We start from the raw sequence: 18147 nt of genomic DNA on the forward strand, positions 1-18147 counted from the left end.
TCCAACACTTTGCTTTCCCATTGTTTCCTTGCAGTAGACGTGAAACAGTGAGATTTATTTTTGTTGGATTATGGAGCGGTGGATTGACATTCTGCGAGATTGTATGAGGAAACACAAATCTTATCAGAGTGTACAGTTCCAGCATCCGTATTGTATGTTCTTATCAATATTATTTCCTTCTTTTTCTCCACGCAAGCAGAGCTGCCATCCTGAAACGGCACAATGCTCCATAAATTCACGTTTCTGAGCAGCTTTTACAAAAAGGAGAAGTATTCTGAGTATGAGAACAGAGCTAAGAAGGGGTGGAAATGTAAAAATAGGATTATGAACACTGTCTCAATGTGAGAACCTCATTGGTAAGACAAAGGGCCCTTATGCAAATCAAATGTAGCCTATCTGCTAATCTAGAGCGCCGGGCTCCATAGTAATCTGTAATATGGCGCAACAAAGAAACGGAAAGACAACTCTCAAATGCATACAAAGCCAAAGGACATAAATGCTCAAAACTGGAATATTGAAGTCAAAAGGACAGTATATAGTAGAGGGAAACATGTTATACGTCACTCCAGGAACTTTAAGAAACAAGCCTGACAATGGTTGTTGCACAATGGAGACACAGAGTACTGATGCATTACATCAGAGTACTGATGCATGATGTAAAGACCTGAACAATAGAATTGTTTTATTATTTATCGCACAGTAAACACTCTTTAAAAAGACTAGGGTTTTTGTATTTTGTTAAATGAGAAGTCAGATTATAAACCTTGGTCAGGCAGCAGGGGAGAAATTAACAATTATGGATTGCTTGCCTCTCCCCATGCCCATGATGCACCCCCAGGTCCCCTACCGGAAGGCATCCTCCCCGCCCACCGAGTTGTGCAGAAGTCACAACTCAGGGGTACAATGCCCATCCCGGCATGGACAGCCCACTCAGCCAGTGACTGCAGCGTTGTCCTGCCCCAGCCACTGACTGGCTGAGAGGGCTGTCAATGAGCAGGTCCTGGAGCCATGATCCATCACTAGAGAGGCACAGGGAGAAGTGAGTTAGCATAGTTTGTTACGTTCCCCTGTGCCCCTGCTCTTTGGGAAAAATGCGTATGGCCGGACATCTCCATTAATCTGCCTTCCAAAAAACAACAAAAAAAAAAAAAAACATCAAAGAGTTATGCATATTCCAAAACAGTACCGATAAAAATAACAATTCTTCCCTCAAAAAATAAGCAGTCATATGGCCATGTTGTTGGTAAAAAAAAAAAAAAAAAAAAAAGCTTGGGAGGAGACTACAGGAAAAAAAAAAAATATGACGAGTAGTAAGGCCCAGAATGTATGCCGGAGGAAGGAGTTCAGAATGAATCACATAAATGAGGAAACAAAAACAAGAAAACCCACCTATATTAGCAGCAATATGATTTGTGTGTACTCACTCATGTACCTGCATCAGAGGGGATAATCTAGAGAAATCCTGTCCTCCAGCAGACCGGAGTGCAGCAACCTGTGAAGCTACATATGCCAGGAGGTGACTGCACAAGCTCAGTCATAGATGTAGTGGTGAATTTGTGAACAAAATAGACTCTTTAAAGGGAATAGGGCTATAAAGAGGGATTTCACACACTAGACATCCTTCTTCCTAAATTATTGAGTGGTGGTGGGTGTAGGGGGCACTTAGGTGTAACCATTGTTGAGCGAAGGGGGAACTAATGCATTTGGCTGCATGCTGTAAATACAGGTACAAGCTAATAACCTGCAACTAAAACCCCTGTACGAAAATACCTCCCTGAAATCAAAGTGTTCTAGTATCGCTGTTCAGCTCTGTAGTGGTCTATGCCAAGCACATTTATGTCAAGCTCCTACACTGACACAACACAGGCCCAAAACCTGCAATGAAAACATTGGCCCTGTCCCCACTGCCAAAACAACCGTAGAGGATTCTTCTTAGTACTTCATTCAAAGTGAAGGAACCAAAGAAAGTAAATATGTCAGGACAAAGTGAGGCCTCGGGCTTGTTTTCAAGTAAATTCTTACAGAGGTCGGATAAGCCTGTGCACTCAGCAGGCTTTTTGAGACAAGAGTTGTACAAAGTTTTTCTAACATTTTGGCTGGACTTCTAACTAAATTTTCTGAAACAAAAAGAAGACACCACGGTCTTATGATAAAAAGCTCCACGTGACATCAGGTCCTGTACTATCATGAATGACTGTGCAGAGTATGTAAATAAATCATTTGTAAATAAAAATATCTATTACTTGACTGAATCTAAAATAACACAATGAAGCAATTTTGGGGGAAAATAAATTTTTACGTGTTCGGGTATATGCACATTGTTCTCGCGGATAACTTGCCGCAGATTCCGTCACTCACACTCCACTTGACTCTGCCCGTCCTATGGACTCCATTCTATGCTTGGGCGGATTTTGCCACCCGCCCAAAGAATTGATTCCACGCAGGGGGCAAGCAGCGGAATCCGGGGCAAGTTATCCACGAGAATTACTCAGTGTACATATACCCTTAGGGCCCTATTCCACCGGACGATCTTCGTTTGCATAATCGTTAACGATTAACGATCTCAAACGACAGCTATTGCGAAAGACCTGAAAACGTTCACTCATTTCCATGGAACGATAATAGTTACTTATAATCATAATTGTGATCGTTTTTCTTCGCTATTTATTCGCTATTGCGTTCGTTTCTATTGCGAACAACATCTTATTCAATGCGAACGATTTGCGAACGAGCAACGATAAAAATAGGTCCAGGTCTTATAAAGTGATCAACGATTTCTCGTTCGGTCGTTAATCGTTAACTGCATTTCAACCGAACGATTATCGTTTAGATTCGAACGATTTAACGATAATCTGAACGATAGTCGTCCGGTGGAATAGGGCCCTTACTGTCATGTACATATCAAAACAGAGACCTGTCAAAAGTTTTAATCGGTGTGTGGGTCTGGACCTGGGACCCCAACTGATTGCCGGATATAGCCTGCAGAAGGTGCAGGTGATAGGTCAATAGACTTTCTGTAGAATAAGTCTCTTGCAGGCTGGAAGAGAAGCCATTAACTAAGCGCTTCTGGTTTGTTTTAGCAATCAAAGGGGTCTTAGCAACAAGACCGATCAAAAGTTTTGACAAGTTTATTTTAAAGAATCACCTTATATACATATGTATCACAAAAAGGTGCTTGTGCTCTCTAAGTCGTTTTGAGAAACAATGGAATAAATGGCGGTCACTCCAACCAATTTAGAGTATGAGGGTGGGGGTATAGTATGTCAATGTTCATATGAATGTAGTTTACGCATAGGATCATGCATTCAGATATGTATGAATGGTTACCACACAAGCTTACCATCCAATTTGCCGAGCGTTACTTACTTAGCAGTAGCAACATGTAACAAGGGGTCACTGTGAGGTATGTAATAACCTAGATACTCACGATACATATGGCTGCTTTCCCTTTTCCTCCCTTCTCCCCCCCCCCCCCTTTTTTTTTCTCTTTTAGCATGTACTATGTTAAGGACTGTATTTTGTTTTGTTTTGTTTGTTGTTTTGATATGCTTTTCATTGTGTTTAGGGCCTATGTGTTTACTTTTTGTAATATCTTTGAAAATTTATAATAAAAATTTCAGACCAAAAAAAAAAAAAAAAAAAAGGAGCTTGTGCTCGATTCACTCATTATAGGACTGCCAAAGATAGTCAAGCTCAATACTTTGGCATCTATGTGAGTTCCATAGCAGGTGAATAATGAACATGGGTGCATGTCCAACCACTGCAACATTTATACAAGTGACCATGAAGGAGGGGGGTTGCAGGATGACCCCGAATTCCCATTGACTTGGTGGTGGTGGGCTTCAGCTCTGAAAACAAGTGACATGTCACTTTTCAAAACATTTCCTCTTGAAGTCACTGAGACACAGGTTTTGTGGAGTGATACAATAAAATGGTATTGGATGTGGGAAGTCAGCATGTTTCCCAGTTTCAAAGCTGCATGTTTACCTCCAGAATGAATAAACCCTGATACCTGTATAAAATTATAAGCAGGGCCCATAGCGCTACACAAAAACTTCGCTGAGCTGGAAAAATCTGCTAGTGTTACCCATGTATATTCGAGAACCAACAACTCACCTTTCACAGTCTTTACAAACACTGGCTTCTCTTTGCTTGGATCCTTGTCATCCACCAATATGCCATGGAATATTCGCCCAAATGTTCCTGGGTAAGCAAATCAGAAGAGAAAAAAGTATGAGTATGGATTGAATGAAAACTAAAAGGTTTCATGACACAAACCTAGAGATATTTGGAAGCGGATTCCAGACAAAGCTTCTGACACCAAAGCGCATCATATCAAGCAGCCTGGTTATTCTGGAGAAATTTAGAAAAGTTTTATGTAAAATGGGCAAAGCACAAAGGGATTTCTACTATTCCAGACCTCAACATAGACCAAGGAAGGTTGAGCCTGTAGTCATTTCAGACTGTCAGTTGTAGGATAACTTGTACTAAAACCTACTTCTATCTTCTACAAATAAGACTGTCAAAATGAAGAGCAGAAAAGAAATAAAATAAAGGAGTGCTGGAAAAGAAGTTTACATAAGGCTATGGTCCCGTCAAGTGTCTTTCCTATACCCAGATGGGGCCACACTCTTGTATAAACGGTCTCTGGCTCTTTTCCATCAGTTCATTTTCTTTTTTTTCTGCAGATGTATACAGTGGTGTAATAACAGGACCAAATTTAGTCAACTGGGGACTTTATTTGACTATTTTTCTGAAGGCATACATACATTTTGCAGGACTGAAAAGAATGGTTTACTTCACTTTTGCTTCCCACAAAATAAATGTATAGATTTGGAAAACAGACTAACTCAGACCCACTGTCTATTTGCAGTGACTATATTTTACATGTAAACCAAGTGCATGTAAAACACAAGCTGGGAACATACAGTAGCCTGAAGGCTGCACTTCACATTGAATAATTCTAGAGCAGCTGTGTTGATATCCTTATAACTTGTCTTTATGCGGTGCCCCTGTACACGCAAGACATGGTCAGGACGAGATATGAGTGAACCCCCAGCACACTCGGCTTTCGAACAAGAAACTGTCGGATTACTGGTGACTGAAGTTGTTTGATGCAGCTCTAGGAAATCCTGGAAAACATGGACACAGCCTATGGCCTTATCCAACAAATGTAGGCACTGGTAATCAAATGCCACACTCTGTATTCATATTGTTCCATGAAAAACAGAAGAACTGCACTGAAAAACAGGTGCCGCAAAATTATGCTCTCAAAGGGAATACAATAGTTTTCTAAAACAGAGAGGTCAGAAAGGCAGCAATAGACAGAAGAGCAGCAGAAAAATAAAAGCACACGGAGGACTACCTCACTGAACTGTAGCTTTAAGGGAATCAAATTTTTGGAATATTTTATATGTAAACTCCCCTTAACATTACCTGAAATGTCAGCACTGTGCGCAAAAAAAAAACAAAAAAAAACTGAAGAACATTAGTTTGACATTCATCTGATTTGGGTTCATGCGTAAGCAGGCTGACTGAGAACAAGCCGAGACTCGGCCTTACTTAAAGACTTCTCACTTGATGAATGGTTTATGTTAAAGTAAACTCTGCAATATTACGTGCATACCATGCGTTACGTATATTAAATATCATAACAAATGTCAACTTATATTAAAACGACTGTGCCGCTAGCGCCACAATGGGGCTTTCAGAATGACTGAAGGAGGGCAGAAACTAAAAATTCAGATACTTATATAGCAGAAAAGGCCATAAGAAAAAAGCAGATGGGGGACAATATGGCACCATTCAGTAAAAGCCCAAAAGATTCTTGTTCTGAAACAAAGAGTTATCCCTATACACATATAGAGAGAGAAGTGCAGAGGAAGGAGACGTCTGACTAACAGACAGGCCTCCAGGGGCCCAGTCAATAACATGTATTCGCTGCATTTTACATTTTGTAATCAACGAGTTGACTCAAAGCCAACCTGCCAAATAGGACATCTGGATATCAAGAGGGAATATCCAAGAGACAACCCCTACAAATAATAAAATTCTGGATGCCTGCAGCCACCACTAGAGGGTGCTTAATGTCTACTAAAGAGGAAAATTTATCAAGGTTCGCGTGACCGTTTTCTGGTATAAAAAGGTGTCGGAAATGTTTGCACAAGCCTCATTCTGATCAGAGATTTGGGTCTTTTCTGCTTCGCACAAAAATGTACGAGTGTTGTGTAAAAATTTGCAATTGATTGATTTTCTCATGAATAATTCTGAATTTAGTTAGATAGGAGCTGTATAAGTCCACATGCTAGTAGGTCCTCAAAATATCAGCAGCTGACATCAGGAAGAATTATTTAGCACCAATGAGAGCTCTAGAGCAGAAAAATAGAGCCCTGCCCGATAAAGATAACACACTCAGAATTTTAGACCTTTGGATAAAGATTAGGGATGGGCAAATTTACAGTAAAAACAAAAGCAAATCGCTTAGTCTGCTTATCGGCCGGCTGCCCTTAAAGTGACACTGTCACCTCCTTTTTGCATTCTGACATCTCTACACAGGTGTAAAGGGTAAATTTAGCTGTTTTCATACCCTATTTTATATCATACGTCATGGTGCTTGTTCAAGTAAAAAGTCATCTTTTATCAACTGCAGATTGTGTTAAGTGGACAGGGCCTCCTGGCATTAGCGCCACTTAGCCCCGCCCATGTCGTCACAGTTGGCCCCACCCCCTCGCCGGCCATTGGAACAGACTGGCCGAAAGGTCTAGACCCCACCCCCTTTACGTCGGACAACCAATGGCTGTCAAGGGGCGGGACCAACTGTGTGGGCGGGGCTAAGTGGTGGTAATGTGAGGCCACGCCCACTTGATACAATTTGCAGTTGATAAAAGGACACTTTTTACTTGAACAAACACCATGACATATGATATGAAATAAGGTATGAAAAACGCTAAAATTTACCCTTTACACCTGTGTAGAGATGTCAGAATGCACAAAGTGGGTGACAGTGTCACATTAAAGTCCTTGTCACTTCTTCCCGGGGTGCATGGAAAAGCTGGATCCAATCCTGAGAAACTCCAAATGTGACAATATAGGTGGTATTTGTAAAGTCTCAGCAACGTACATTAATCTGTAGGGTTTTTTTTTTCCTTCACTATTACTGACTTTTGTAAAAACAAAAAAAGGATGTGATATCTAAGCAGCAATCCTAATAGTCGTCAGAAAGACTGGGTCTGAAGGACATGTGACAAAAATCACAAGTATCAATGGGAGAATGGGGAAGTCACAGCCAAGAATTCTAAGATGGTAGTTAAAAAGAGGGCAAACTTCTGCGAGTTGACTAAACTGCACAGAATGACTACTATTGCTTACAGGCCTTACACAACTAACGTAATATATGTCTCTATAATCAGGTGAGCTATGAGCAGGTTTGCTGTAAATTAGTGTAACGCCTTATGAGAACCTATCGCAATTCGGAGATCAGGTGGTGACTAATCCTATTGCTGGGGAGACATGGTTCTTGTAGCAAGCTATGATTCAGCCTGTGGCAGATTCCCTTTAATAGGAGTCCTCAAATGACTTTAAGACTGTATTACATGGCCCCAGCCGGGCTGTAAATGAGTGCCAATCTACTAGATCGGTGCTCGCTTACAGAGTCTACTACATGGCTGGATGATTGTGCGGCCAGGGCTTCATGGTTATCGCTAGACTGCTTACGTAGCCCTTTGCGTTAATCAGTTGTCAATCACACATCTAAGACTCAAGAAATGTGGCACTAAAGACAGATTATTTTTGACAGGTTTACAGTGAAGGAGCGTCTATTACAAGGGAAGATATCTGCCTGGTTTAGCAAATAACTATTCTGTGTAATAGGACCTTTAGAAATGATGTCTCACCTCTAGGATACGTTATCAGTGGAGGCTCACTTGAATGGTGTTGCTTTTTCAAGCAAAAACAAAAGCCTAAGGAATACCACTCTATTTTGAAGAGGACAATGATTATTTTGCAGTCACCAATGCACAATGGTCATATCCCTTGAGGAGCCTGTGTTTCTCATAATGACTATTCCAGAACCTAATATATAGTAAAACTGCTGCCAAGTTACAATTGTTACCTAATATAACTGATTAGCATAAGGAAGCAATGTTATCTCAGGTCTCTGTGTTACAGGAATCAGGGCACACTGCACATAGAGCAAGACCTTTATCTGTCAGTAACTAAAAGAAATGGTTTTTATATCATGGAAATGTGGAAAAGAGATTTCAAAGGGCTGTGACAGAACTCTACATAAATGGATAGAATATTACTAAGGTTTTGTGGCTAAAACACCAAAAAGCATTAAAAGGCAAAGCATCTCAACCATGAATTGCTCATCGTACCATCATGGAACTCAATTCTTCCAGGTAAAAACCTATACCAATATTTCTGTAATCTTCCTATGCTCAGTGCCTGGGAAGCCATTTTGTGAAGTAAGAGCTAAAGGAAGATAGAATAAGTAAAGAAAAACTCATGCCATACCTTCCTGCAGGACATCCTTGAGCGTCACTCTCTCTCTGGAGATGGCGATGTCTTTTACCTTGGCCTTTGCCTCTTGCAGGGTAACACTTTTCAGGTCATTCTTCTCTATCCGCAGCGTTGGATAACCTGAGGAGCCAATGGAGCCAAACAAAAGCAATATGAATACCCTGGTAGTGTTGATGAGAACAATGACAGAAAAGCCCATCACTGATATACTGGTCACAAGTGGAATATGTACAATATACATCGATCAGCCATATCAATGGAGCTACTGACAAGTAAACTGAATAGCTTAGATTATCTCCAGTCAAAGGATGGGATACGTTATATACAGTGTATACTGGTTAAGGAACATCTCAAAGTTTGGGTGTGCTGAAAAAACAGGTCTGATCCATGGAGGCCAGGGCACACAACTTATTAAAAGGATCTGTCGATAACATATTGGTACCATGTAGCGAAAGAAACTAACATGTTTTGAAGTCCAGGCCTATTTTGAAGGCACAAGAAGGACCTTACACAATATAAGGCATTTAATGGTATTGCCAATCTGTGTACTGGTGTAAGGCTGGGAGTATCTTTTCCATGTAAAGTAAAAGTATTCATTTAACATCAAAGAAAAAGTTAATCTCTACAACCAATCTGAGCTCTGTACATGAACAGAGGAAAAGTATATGACACACTGGTGAACACTGTGACAATACAGCCAGCTGAAGAACTAATGCATTAGGTTTATATGTACAGATGTAGCCAGGGTTAACAATTGTGTCAGGGAGCTATGCTAAGTCAATTTGACGGTTGAGTTAAACACGTCATTGTGATCAAGTTAACATAGGCTACATCTGTACAAAAAATAAGTTAAATAAATATACATACATTGGAACCAATTGTGAAATCTCTCTCTCTAATTATTAAGTTCTCTTCACTGTTGGTTCCAAACCAACATTTCCACCATCACAGTACCCATAGGGTTAGCACACAGGGCTCTTATCTTACACGGACAGTCATGTACTTCTAGGTAGTAGAAGTATGTATAATGGCTGACATTCAAGTTTCCTAGAAACAGGTAAATGTTAAAAACCTCAGGGACTTAAGCGTGTTAAGTGTCCTTATGTGCATTAACCAGATCTTTGTCCATTAAGATTGCCAGCACTCAACATTTCAACCATACCACTGCGATACCAAGGAAACATAGGAGAGAGATAACTTCATAACACACTTTATGCTGCACTTTACAGATGGACACCTGGTCCTTGGCTATAGTGACCAGGTTATAACTGTATTTGGTCAAACGTTAAGATAGATAGATAGATAGATAGATAGATAGATAGATAGATAGATGACATAGTGAGCAATGCACCCAGAAGGTTCCCAACAGCATAAGACGCTATATGCCTATCAAAATAATTCCATCAGACACTGTCAGGCTGACATAACCCAAGTGGGCCCCATTTCCTAGCTTGTCATAGTTGGCTTTTACCTTCTGGCTAAGATCTGTCTAAGCTTCAGGTAACCATGCTGGCAAAAGCAAATTGTGGTTTGCAAAATGGCATAGTAAAGGCTAAGGACAGAGCAAAGGATCACTGCTGTCTCTGCCTAACCATAGGACATGGACTCATCAGTAAAGTTGTACCTCCTCAATGCACGCAGGTGTAACTCCTGAGCCGGCCATAACAGACAGCTGCTTTGTAAGGGTATAAACACAGACCGTATACGCAGCAAATACGCAACAAATACGCAACAAATACGCAGCAGATTAGATCTAAATAACTGAACACTGCATCAAATCTGCACCATTAAATCTGCTGCAGATCTGCTGCGTATACGGTGTGTGGGTTTGTACCCTTAGATGGGAATAGCTGTTATGTAATGATATAATAACACTGTGGTGACTGTACTTGTGTTTTTTTTTTTATTTAAAAAAGGGTTGTCCTCAGTAGATTTGCCCTTCAAGTGCTATAAATCCCACAAGTATCTCCAGAATATTTGGGTTGAAAGCCTTTGCAGTGTTGCTTGGAGCTATTTGCACTGAACAAAGTCTCCAGAAATCTATAAAATCCTGAATATTTCAAACACAAAAACATACAGAAACCCACCCCTATGAGACACTTCAAGAATGCTTCCATACGCCCCAACTCACACAGTCAAATGATCAGAGGTGAGAGTCAGGGGGCATCAATTATGTGTTATTCCAGGGGGGAAAAAAACACACACAAACACACACACTAATATATATATATATATATATATATATATATATATATATATATATATATATATATATATATATATATATATATATATATATATATATAGATATATATATATATAGATATATATAGATATATATAGATATATATATATATATATATATATATATATATATATATATAGATATATATATATATATATATATATATATATATATTTAGATATTACACATATATATGTAATGTGTGCAAATATATATAGTGTATCTTACACACACATAGAGACAAATATATTATACACATATATACACACTACACACAAGATACTGTAATGCAGAGAATCCAATGATCATCGCTGCCACCATCTGGTGAAAATAATTCTAAGCAAGAAGAAACCATGACAAAGTATGAAATAAGGGATGGCAGTACTGGGCAGTCTAGCACGATACTCGGTTGTCAAGGCTATATATAATACAGATTTCCTATAATTACACACAAATTATAAAAAATTCTTTTCCACTAATGACCAGGGTCAACTGAGTATTTTGTGATTTTCTAGCAAATTAGTTTTATCCTTAATGGGTTTTGCCCAATTGGAAAAAAAACAGAATGTAATATACTGACCGTTTAGATTCCGTGTCGTTCCTGCGCCGCTGCTGCCGTGTTCCCCCGTTGCGTCTAGACCACCAGGGACAAAAATGTGTTAACCTCCAAGCTACCTTACCCACAAGGGACAGAATCAATAACCCCTAACCCATTTTAGGAATATTCTATTCATATCTCTAGGCCACCCCAGACAACAGTTATTCCTTAATGGAGTCCAGCCACAGGGTTTTGTTTTTTTTAATGGCAGGGCACAGGGGTAAAACAACAAATGACACTAACTTACCTCTCCCTGTGCCCGCGATTCCCCATCTGATATGCCCCGGGAACCCTTCTGGGCTCTGGGATCTCCTGTGCTTCCGTCATGACCCGGCTGATGAACTGGCTGCTCAGCCAGTGAGTGACTGGGGAGGGACGTCGCTCCAGTCAATGATTGGCTGAGTGGGCTGTCCATCAGCTGGGATGGGCATTCGCCCCCGAGTCGTGATGTCATCATTACTTTGGGAAAAATACCTTCCGGCGGGGGTCCTGGGGACAGTCAGATGGCAGATCGCAGGCACGGAAGTTAAGCAAGGAAAGGTAAGTTAGTGCCGTTTTGTGGTTTTCCCCCCATGCCCTGCCATTAAAAAAATAATAAACCCTGCGGCCGGCCGCTACCTGCTGCTGACAAAAAAAACAAACAGATATTAACGTTTGTTACTAAATTGACGGAGTGGTAGAGGCAACATGACAAAACGCTCTTCCTTGCAACAAATATAGTCACATCAGGTGAAAGAAGAAAACAGAAGTGCTGGGGTAGAGCTGGTTATGCACCTCAGTGAATCCACTGGTAACCATTAAAGTGAGAAACACCAAGGTATAAGAGCATTCTCACCATTTAACAGTGTGTAAAAGCAATGATGATGGCCATGCTGGTTGTCACTTACAGACATTGCATCCAATACTGATTTAAGACTACAATCTGCAAGTGAGCACAATAAACCACATGGAGTCCGAAGCAACAAGCCTTATGTTTTGGGGGGGGGGGCGGGGGTTTGTTCCCTTTCTCCCCACCTCATCACTCAATCTGACGCTATAGACTTACAATGGAGCTCATCTCCTGCAACCAGTCAGACTTTGTGGTAAGCAGGGGGTGAAGCACGCAGCTGTGCGCTTTTCCCAGCTATATCTAGTTATGGTGTGCTAAAATCCCAGCCACATTTACCCTTCCCAGCTGTTAATCATCTCTGCCAATTGTAAAAGTTCATGAATAAAATACTTGCAAGGAGGTGAAAAGGGAACGCTTATGCACAGAATGGGGCAAGGTCCGTATAGACAACCTTTTAAAAGGGTCATGACAAACGCTACCAGAACGACAACATACAGATATAAGAGGGTTTTCTAGCTGACCAGCAATGTGTCACATATTCACACGCAGTCAGTCCTGTCTACTGACTATGTGGACAGCACAGGCTGAATAGAGGACTGTTAAATAAACTCTTACTGGTGACAGGTGTTGCGTTGTTTGGTGTGTCTGCTCGCAGATACTGCGTTGTCTGGGTTGAAGGTTGAGAGAGTCCCTGGGAGCTGCCGCTGTCACTCATACTACAAGAAAAAAATAAGGCAGTCAGTCATTTAGAAACAGAATCTTATAAAATCCTGTAATCGTCCTCAGAGCTACTGGGGCCTTTAGCCTGGCAAACAAGCATTGTGAAATAAGAGCACTATCATTTCCATGTTACAACCTCTGCTTGTGCTTTCATTCAGAAGATGTTTTCATGGGAGTTGTCTAGGCGTTGCCATAAGATCATGGTGCCACCTAGTGGACACAGCGTTACCTGTCATCCAGCTCCACTCTCTTCATGCTGTGAAGATGCAGCACCGCCAGAATAATTGCCACCAGGAATATAACCGCGCAGCAAACACCAACACTGATATAGAAGACGCGGGTGGATGTTGTAGGAGCGACATTTACAGGATCAACTGGAATAGAGTGGAGATCAGTAAGAAATGAAAATTAGGAGAAAGGCAAAACATCCATCACACCCCAACATTCTGCCCCATACTTCAGGCACTACACTCCATGTGCCACTATATGTAGCCTCTGTACAGCACTGCATTATAGATGTAGATGGTTTCCTATAAAATTTAAAGGGGTATTACCCCTTTAGCTTTTCATCTTTCCAATATTCACTTTATTAAGGATTCTGATGCTCATCCGCCCCGGAGTGTACATATATAACAATCCCAACGATCGCCCCTGGCAACGTCCTGGCCGTTCCTTTGCTCTGTGCCGGCCACCCATACAAGTCCCGCACTCACAGGGCATGAATATACGCTGCTGGCGATCGGATCCACCCTCAGCACCAAGACACCATCCCCCCTTCCAACCCAACCCTGCTGTCAGCCCCGTCTTGACCGCTCCTGGGCTCTGTGCCACCCCCATCTGCATCAGTCCCCCACCCCCTGGGTATACATATACAGTACTCTGCCAAGGAGAACGCCCCCCACCCCACTGTCATCCTCGTACTAGCCGACTTCCGTATCCTGCTATCCATCCACATCTGTGACCTGATATATTGTGATGTGGATGGATAGCAGCTTGCTGGGACCTGAAGTTCTACAGAAGTTCTGTGACCTGATATATTGTGTAGAACTACAAGTCCCAGCAAGCAGCGAGAACCATTGCATGCTGGGAAATGTAGTTTCCTGGCCGGTGCCATATTGAATATAGACAGTTTTTGGAAAACCCTAGCCGGCAGCGGCTAGAAAGTCAGGAGACTGCTTAGGCTAGGTTCACACTGCGTTTTCAGCATCCGTTTAACGGATCCGTTTTTTTTTTACGTCCAGAAAAATAGGGTCAGCAACGTTTTTTGGTCCGCCAAAAAAAATGGATCCGTTTTTTTTTTTATAATGGAAGTCAATGGAAAAACGGATGCACACAAATGAATCCGTTTTTTGCAATCCGTTTTTCATGCGTTTTTTGCAAAAAACGGATGCGTTAAACGGATGCTGAAAACGCAGTGTGAACCTAGCCTTAGAATACTCAGGGGGACTTGGTGAGTAAGAGCAGCTAAGTTTGAGGGTTTTTAGCTTTTGGGGGGGGGGGGGGGGGGGGGGGAATACCCCCAAAAGGGCATGCATCTTCTCGGTTTTCTTTTACTGCAGTCAGGGGGCACTTTCTTCATAATCTGTTTCTCCTCTCTGACAGGTTTTTATTTCCCCGGATGTTATGGGAGCTGCCATCTTGCCTAAGCAGTTTTTAACATTTAGTAACATGCTTTATGAATGGAATACAGAACAATACACTTTTGTTCTCTCCTTGTAAAGAAACCTCTGCGTGTCTCTATGTGAAATCTGGACATTGCTTCTCATGGAGCAATAACAAAGTCTTGTACAATAGGCATAATCTTACTATATCAGTCTTGTATGTTTGTTCTACATTGACTATAGGCACTATATACACATAGCAGAACACTGCGGGACACCATTATACAGGATAACTTACAGTGAATTCTTGTGCTGTTCTTGTCTACAGATATTGGGGGTTTCACTTCTGGCTCAATCTCTGTGGAAAGAAGTAGGTGGTTATTAAATTAAGCAGAGATTCAGTATGAGGAGCCTGATGGGATTCACAAAGGTTCACTATTCACCCCTATAGCTGTCATTCATAATAGACGTGTGCACAGATTACAACTAACTAAAGGAGGCATGGTGGGAAGATGCTACAATATACACTATATAAGAAGAGAGCGTGTCACATATAAAAGGAGATGGTGGCAGAAGATGCTTTTTTTAAATGAACACTTACAAGTACGTACATTAAACTGGGCTGAGCTGCAGCATGCAGGCCTCTGACCCACACCTTCAACCCAGGGAGGGGTATGCAAGCTACAGCTCACAGCAGCCACTATTAGGGTATGTGCACACTACGGAATCCCGGTGGATCACCTGCCACTCACCCCGCATGCAACTCCTCCTGAGCCAAAGACTACATTCTATGGTCAGGCAGATTCCACCGTTCGCCTGAAGAATGAACACGTTTATTCTTCGGGTGGATGTCGGAATCTGCCTGGCCATAGAATGAAGTCTATGGCACATTAGAAAGAAGCTATTTAAAAAAAATTGACAAACTATGTAAAGTGCTATGGAATCAGTTGGCGCTATACAAATAGAAGCAAGTAAGAAATAAAAAAATAAAAAAAGGTTACCTTTAGCCTCCAGGATTTTATTTTATTTGGTTCCTTATTTGATACTTATTTTGTTAACTAAAACTATTTGTTAAAAATCTCTGGTAACGAATTACAAAAAAAAAAATCTATGTTAAGATCTACTTCATATCTGTATCGCCCCCCTTCTGTGTCCCACATCTATCAGTGTCCACAGCCAGTGTGAGTGACGTCCCGCAGAGCCCCCATAAGATCACACTTACTTCTGTAGCACATTTTCCTCCGCTTGAAATTAAGGACTGTGATGTTTTTGGCAGAGCTGATTGTTATGTTGAGCTGCATGACAAGTATGACCTCCACGTCCATTTTCCCAGAGCAGAAAAGATCAACTCTGAACACTGCCAAGTAAAATAGATGCAGAGACTGTTAATGTCAGTATTAAAGGGGCTCCGTGCACCGAGTGGTTTATGATGTAACCCAGGCACACATTCTGCCAGTGTACAAGTGGATATAAAAACTTTGTAGACTTGCTCTACAAATACAAACCTGGCACCATGTGAGGGGCATGAAGGTCAAGTCATTCACAACTAAATGCATTTGTGCTCCTGGGAATACAGGAGAACAAACTAAGGCGAAGCACTGACTGCAAGGAGCACCTTCTCTGTGTAGGGTACAAGGGTTGTAACTCGTGCCTGTTTTGAAGGGGTATTTCAGCGTGCGTACATAAATAATCTTCTATGTGTGTGTGTGTATATTTTATATTATATATTATACACACACACATATATATATATACATACACACACACACACACATAAAATTATTTATGTACACACGCTTAAATACCCTTTCAAAACAGGCACCAGTTCTAAATATTATTAAATATATATAATGAATACATACACACAAAAATAAGTGCCACTCATTGATCTATTATTATTAAAAGCTGGAACACCCCTGTAAGCAATGTACAGCAGTATTCCTCTTCAACTATTGCAAAATGACAATTGCTATTTTGACCAAAAATGAGCAGTTGTGGTTTTGCATCATCTTGGGCTGCACTGATATCCAATGCTTATGGGTATCCCACATTTATATGACTTCTCTGCTCGATCCAAAACTAAAATATATAAAAAGGTTAGGTTTTCACTTAGGAGCATCTTTTTGAAGGAGACCAATCACTATTATAATGCATATACCGTATTTTTCGCTTTATAGGACGCACCTTTTGATAAGACGTACCCCTGATTTTAGGGGAGAAAAATAGAAAAAAAAATATTTTGCTCATTGTCACAGTTTGGAGATAGCATATAGTGCCCACATAGTAGCCAATCCCCCATAAAGTGCCCCACATAGTAGCCAGTGCCCCCCATAGTAGCCAGTGCCCCCCATAGTAGCCAGTGCCCCCCATAGTAGCCAGTGCCCCTCATAGTAGCCAGTGCCCCTCATAGTAGCCAATCCCCCCCATAGTAGCCAGTGCCCCTCATAGTAGCCAATCCCCCATAGTAGCCAGTGACCCCCATAGTAGCCAGTGACCCCCATAGTAGCCAGTGACCCCCATAGTAGCCAGTGACCCCCATAGTAGCCAGTGACCCCCATAGTAGCCAGTGACCCCCATAGTAGCCAGTGACCCCCATAGTAGCCAGTGACCCCCATAGTAGCCAGTGACCCCCTTAGCAGCCATTTCCCCCCCTAAAACAACAAACCAGTAACTCACCTGTCCGGCGGCCCCAGCAGCTCCTGTCTCCCGTCGGCCGCGCGCACTTCCGACATCCTCCGGGCACAGGCAGCGGGGTACAGAGACGCTGCCTGTGCCGGAAGTGTCCTGCAACCTCTATCATGAATGATAGAGGCTGCAGAACACATCCAGGACACAGGCAGTCTCTGTACCCCGCTGCCTGTGCCCGGAGGATGTCGGAAGTGCGCACGGCCGACGGGAGACAGGAGCTGCTGGGGCCGCCGGACAGGTGAGTTCCGGGACCACCTCCGCCCGTTCGCTCAGCTGACAGCCGATCAGGAGCCCAGGAAAGTGCTGCTCATTGCACTTTCCCGGGCTTCTGATCAGCTCAGCTGAGCGGCGATGGAGGGGCAGGCTGGGCGGGCGGAGGGGATCGCTCAGAGCCGCTCACTATGCATATGCATAGTGAGCGGCAATACAGGGGGCGGGCGGGACGGCTTCCATGCGGTGCTCTGCACTGCTTGGGAGCAGTCTTCGCTTTATAAGACGCACTTAGATTTTCCTCCCACTTTGGGAGGAAAAATAGTGCGTCTTATAAAGCGAAAAATACGGTAACTCTGTTAGCAGTGTGCTGTCCTCCTATACGTAGGGTTCTTATTATGGGTATGCAGGACTGCACATCGCTCCATTGTCACATAACGCGACTTTGACAACATGGTGGCCCACTATATATATATATTGCTTTGACGTCTGCAGCAGATTATCTGGCCTGTGCCCAGACTCTTTGCTCCTATGCACATCAAGTTCTGCGCACAGTCACAGACCCCATTTCCGCCCGCCCTATGCTGCCATGGAGGTATGTACAACAGGTATAAATAGAGGCTAGTCACAGACATTTAGCTCCTGACAAAGCTGCTAAGTGACCCCGTTTCTTCTGGGCACAGAGATTTCAGGTCTTACTTTTGTAACACTATTTTTATAGCTGTATGCTTGTATT

At 42.1% G+C, this 18147-nt stretch overlaps 1 protein-coding gene across 3 annotated transcripts in view; it reads right to left on the bottom strand.

Annotated features, from left to right (window-relative positions):
• The window catches only part of RYK (receptor like tyrosine kinase), a 71831-nt gene that overhangs the window by 18612 nt on the left and 35072 nt on the right, over window positions 1–18147 (bottom strand). The window contains exons 4-10 of one of the 3 annotated variants that reach the window (XM_069975655.1): window positions 15736–15870; window positions 14812–14871; window positions 13142–13286; window positions 12808–12908; window positions 11346–11399; window positions 8515–8640; window positions 4117–4203 (exon numbers count right to left, since the gene is read on the bottom strand). In XM_069975655.1, coding sequence (XP_069831756.1) covers window positions 4117–4203; window positions 8515–8640; window positions 11346–11399; window positions 12808–12908; window positions 13142–13286; window positions 14812–14871; window positions 15736–15870 — 708 coding nt within the window. Of the gene's footprint in view, window positions 1–4116; window positions 4204–8514; window positions 8649–11345; window positions 11400–12806; window positions 12909–13141; window positions 13287–14811; window positions 14872–15735; window positions 15871–18147 lie in introns of all 3 variants that reach the window. The other 2 variants (XM_069975657.1, XM_069975656.1) reach the window with 2 other exon arrangements.

The sequence above is a fragment of the Dendropsophus ebraccatus genome, chromosome 6 (genome assembly GCF_027789765.1).
Source record: "Dendropsophus ebraccatus isolate aDenEbr1 chromosome 6, aDenEbr1.pat, whole genome shotgun sequence".
NCBI classification, from domain to species: domain Eukaryota; kingdom Metazoa; phylum Chordata; class Amphibia; order Anura; family Hylidae; genus Dendropsophus; species Dendropsophus ebraccatus.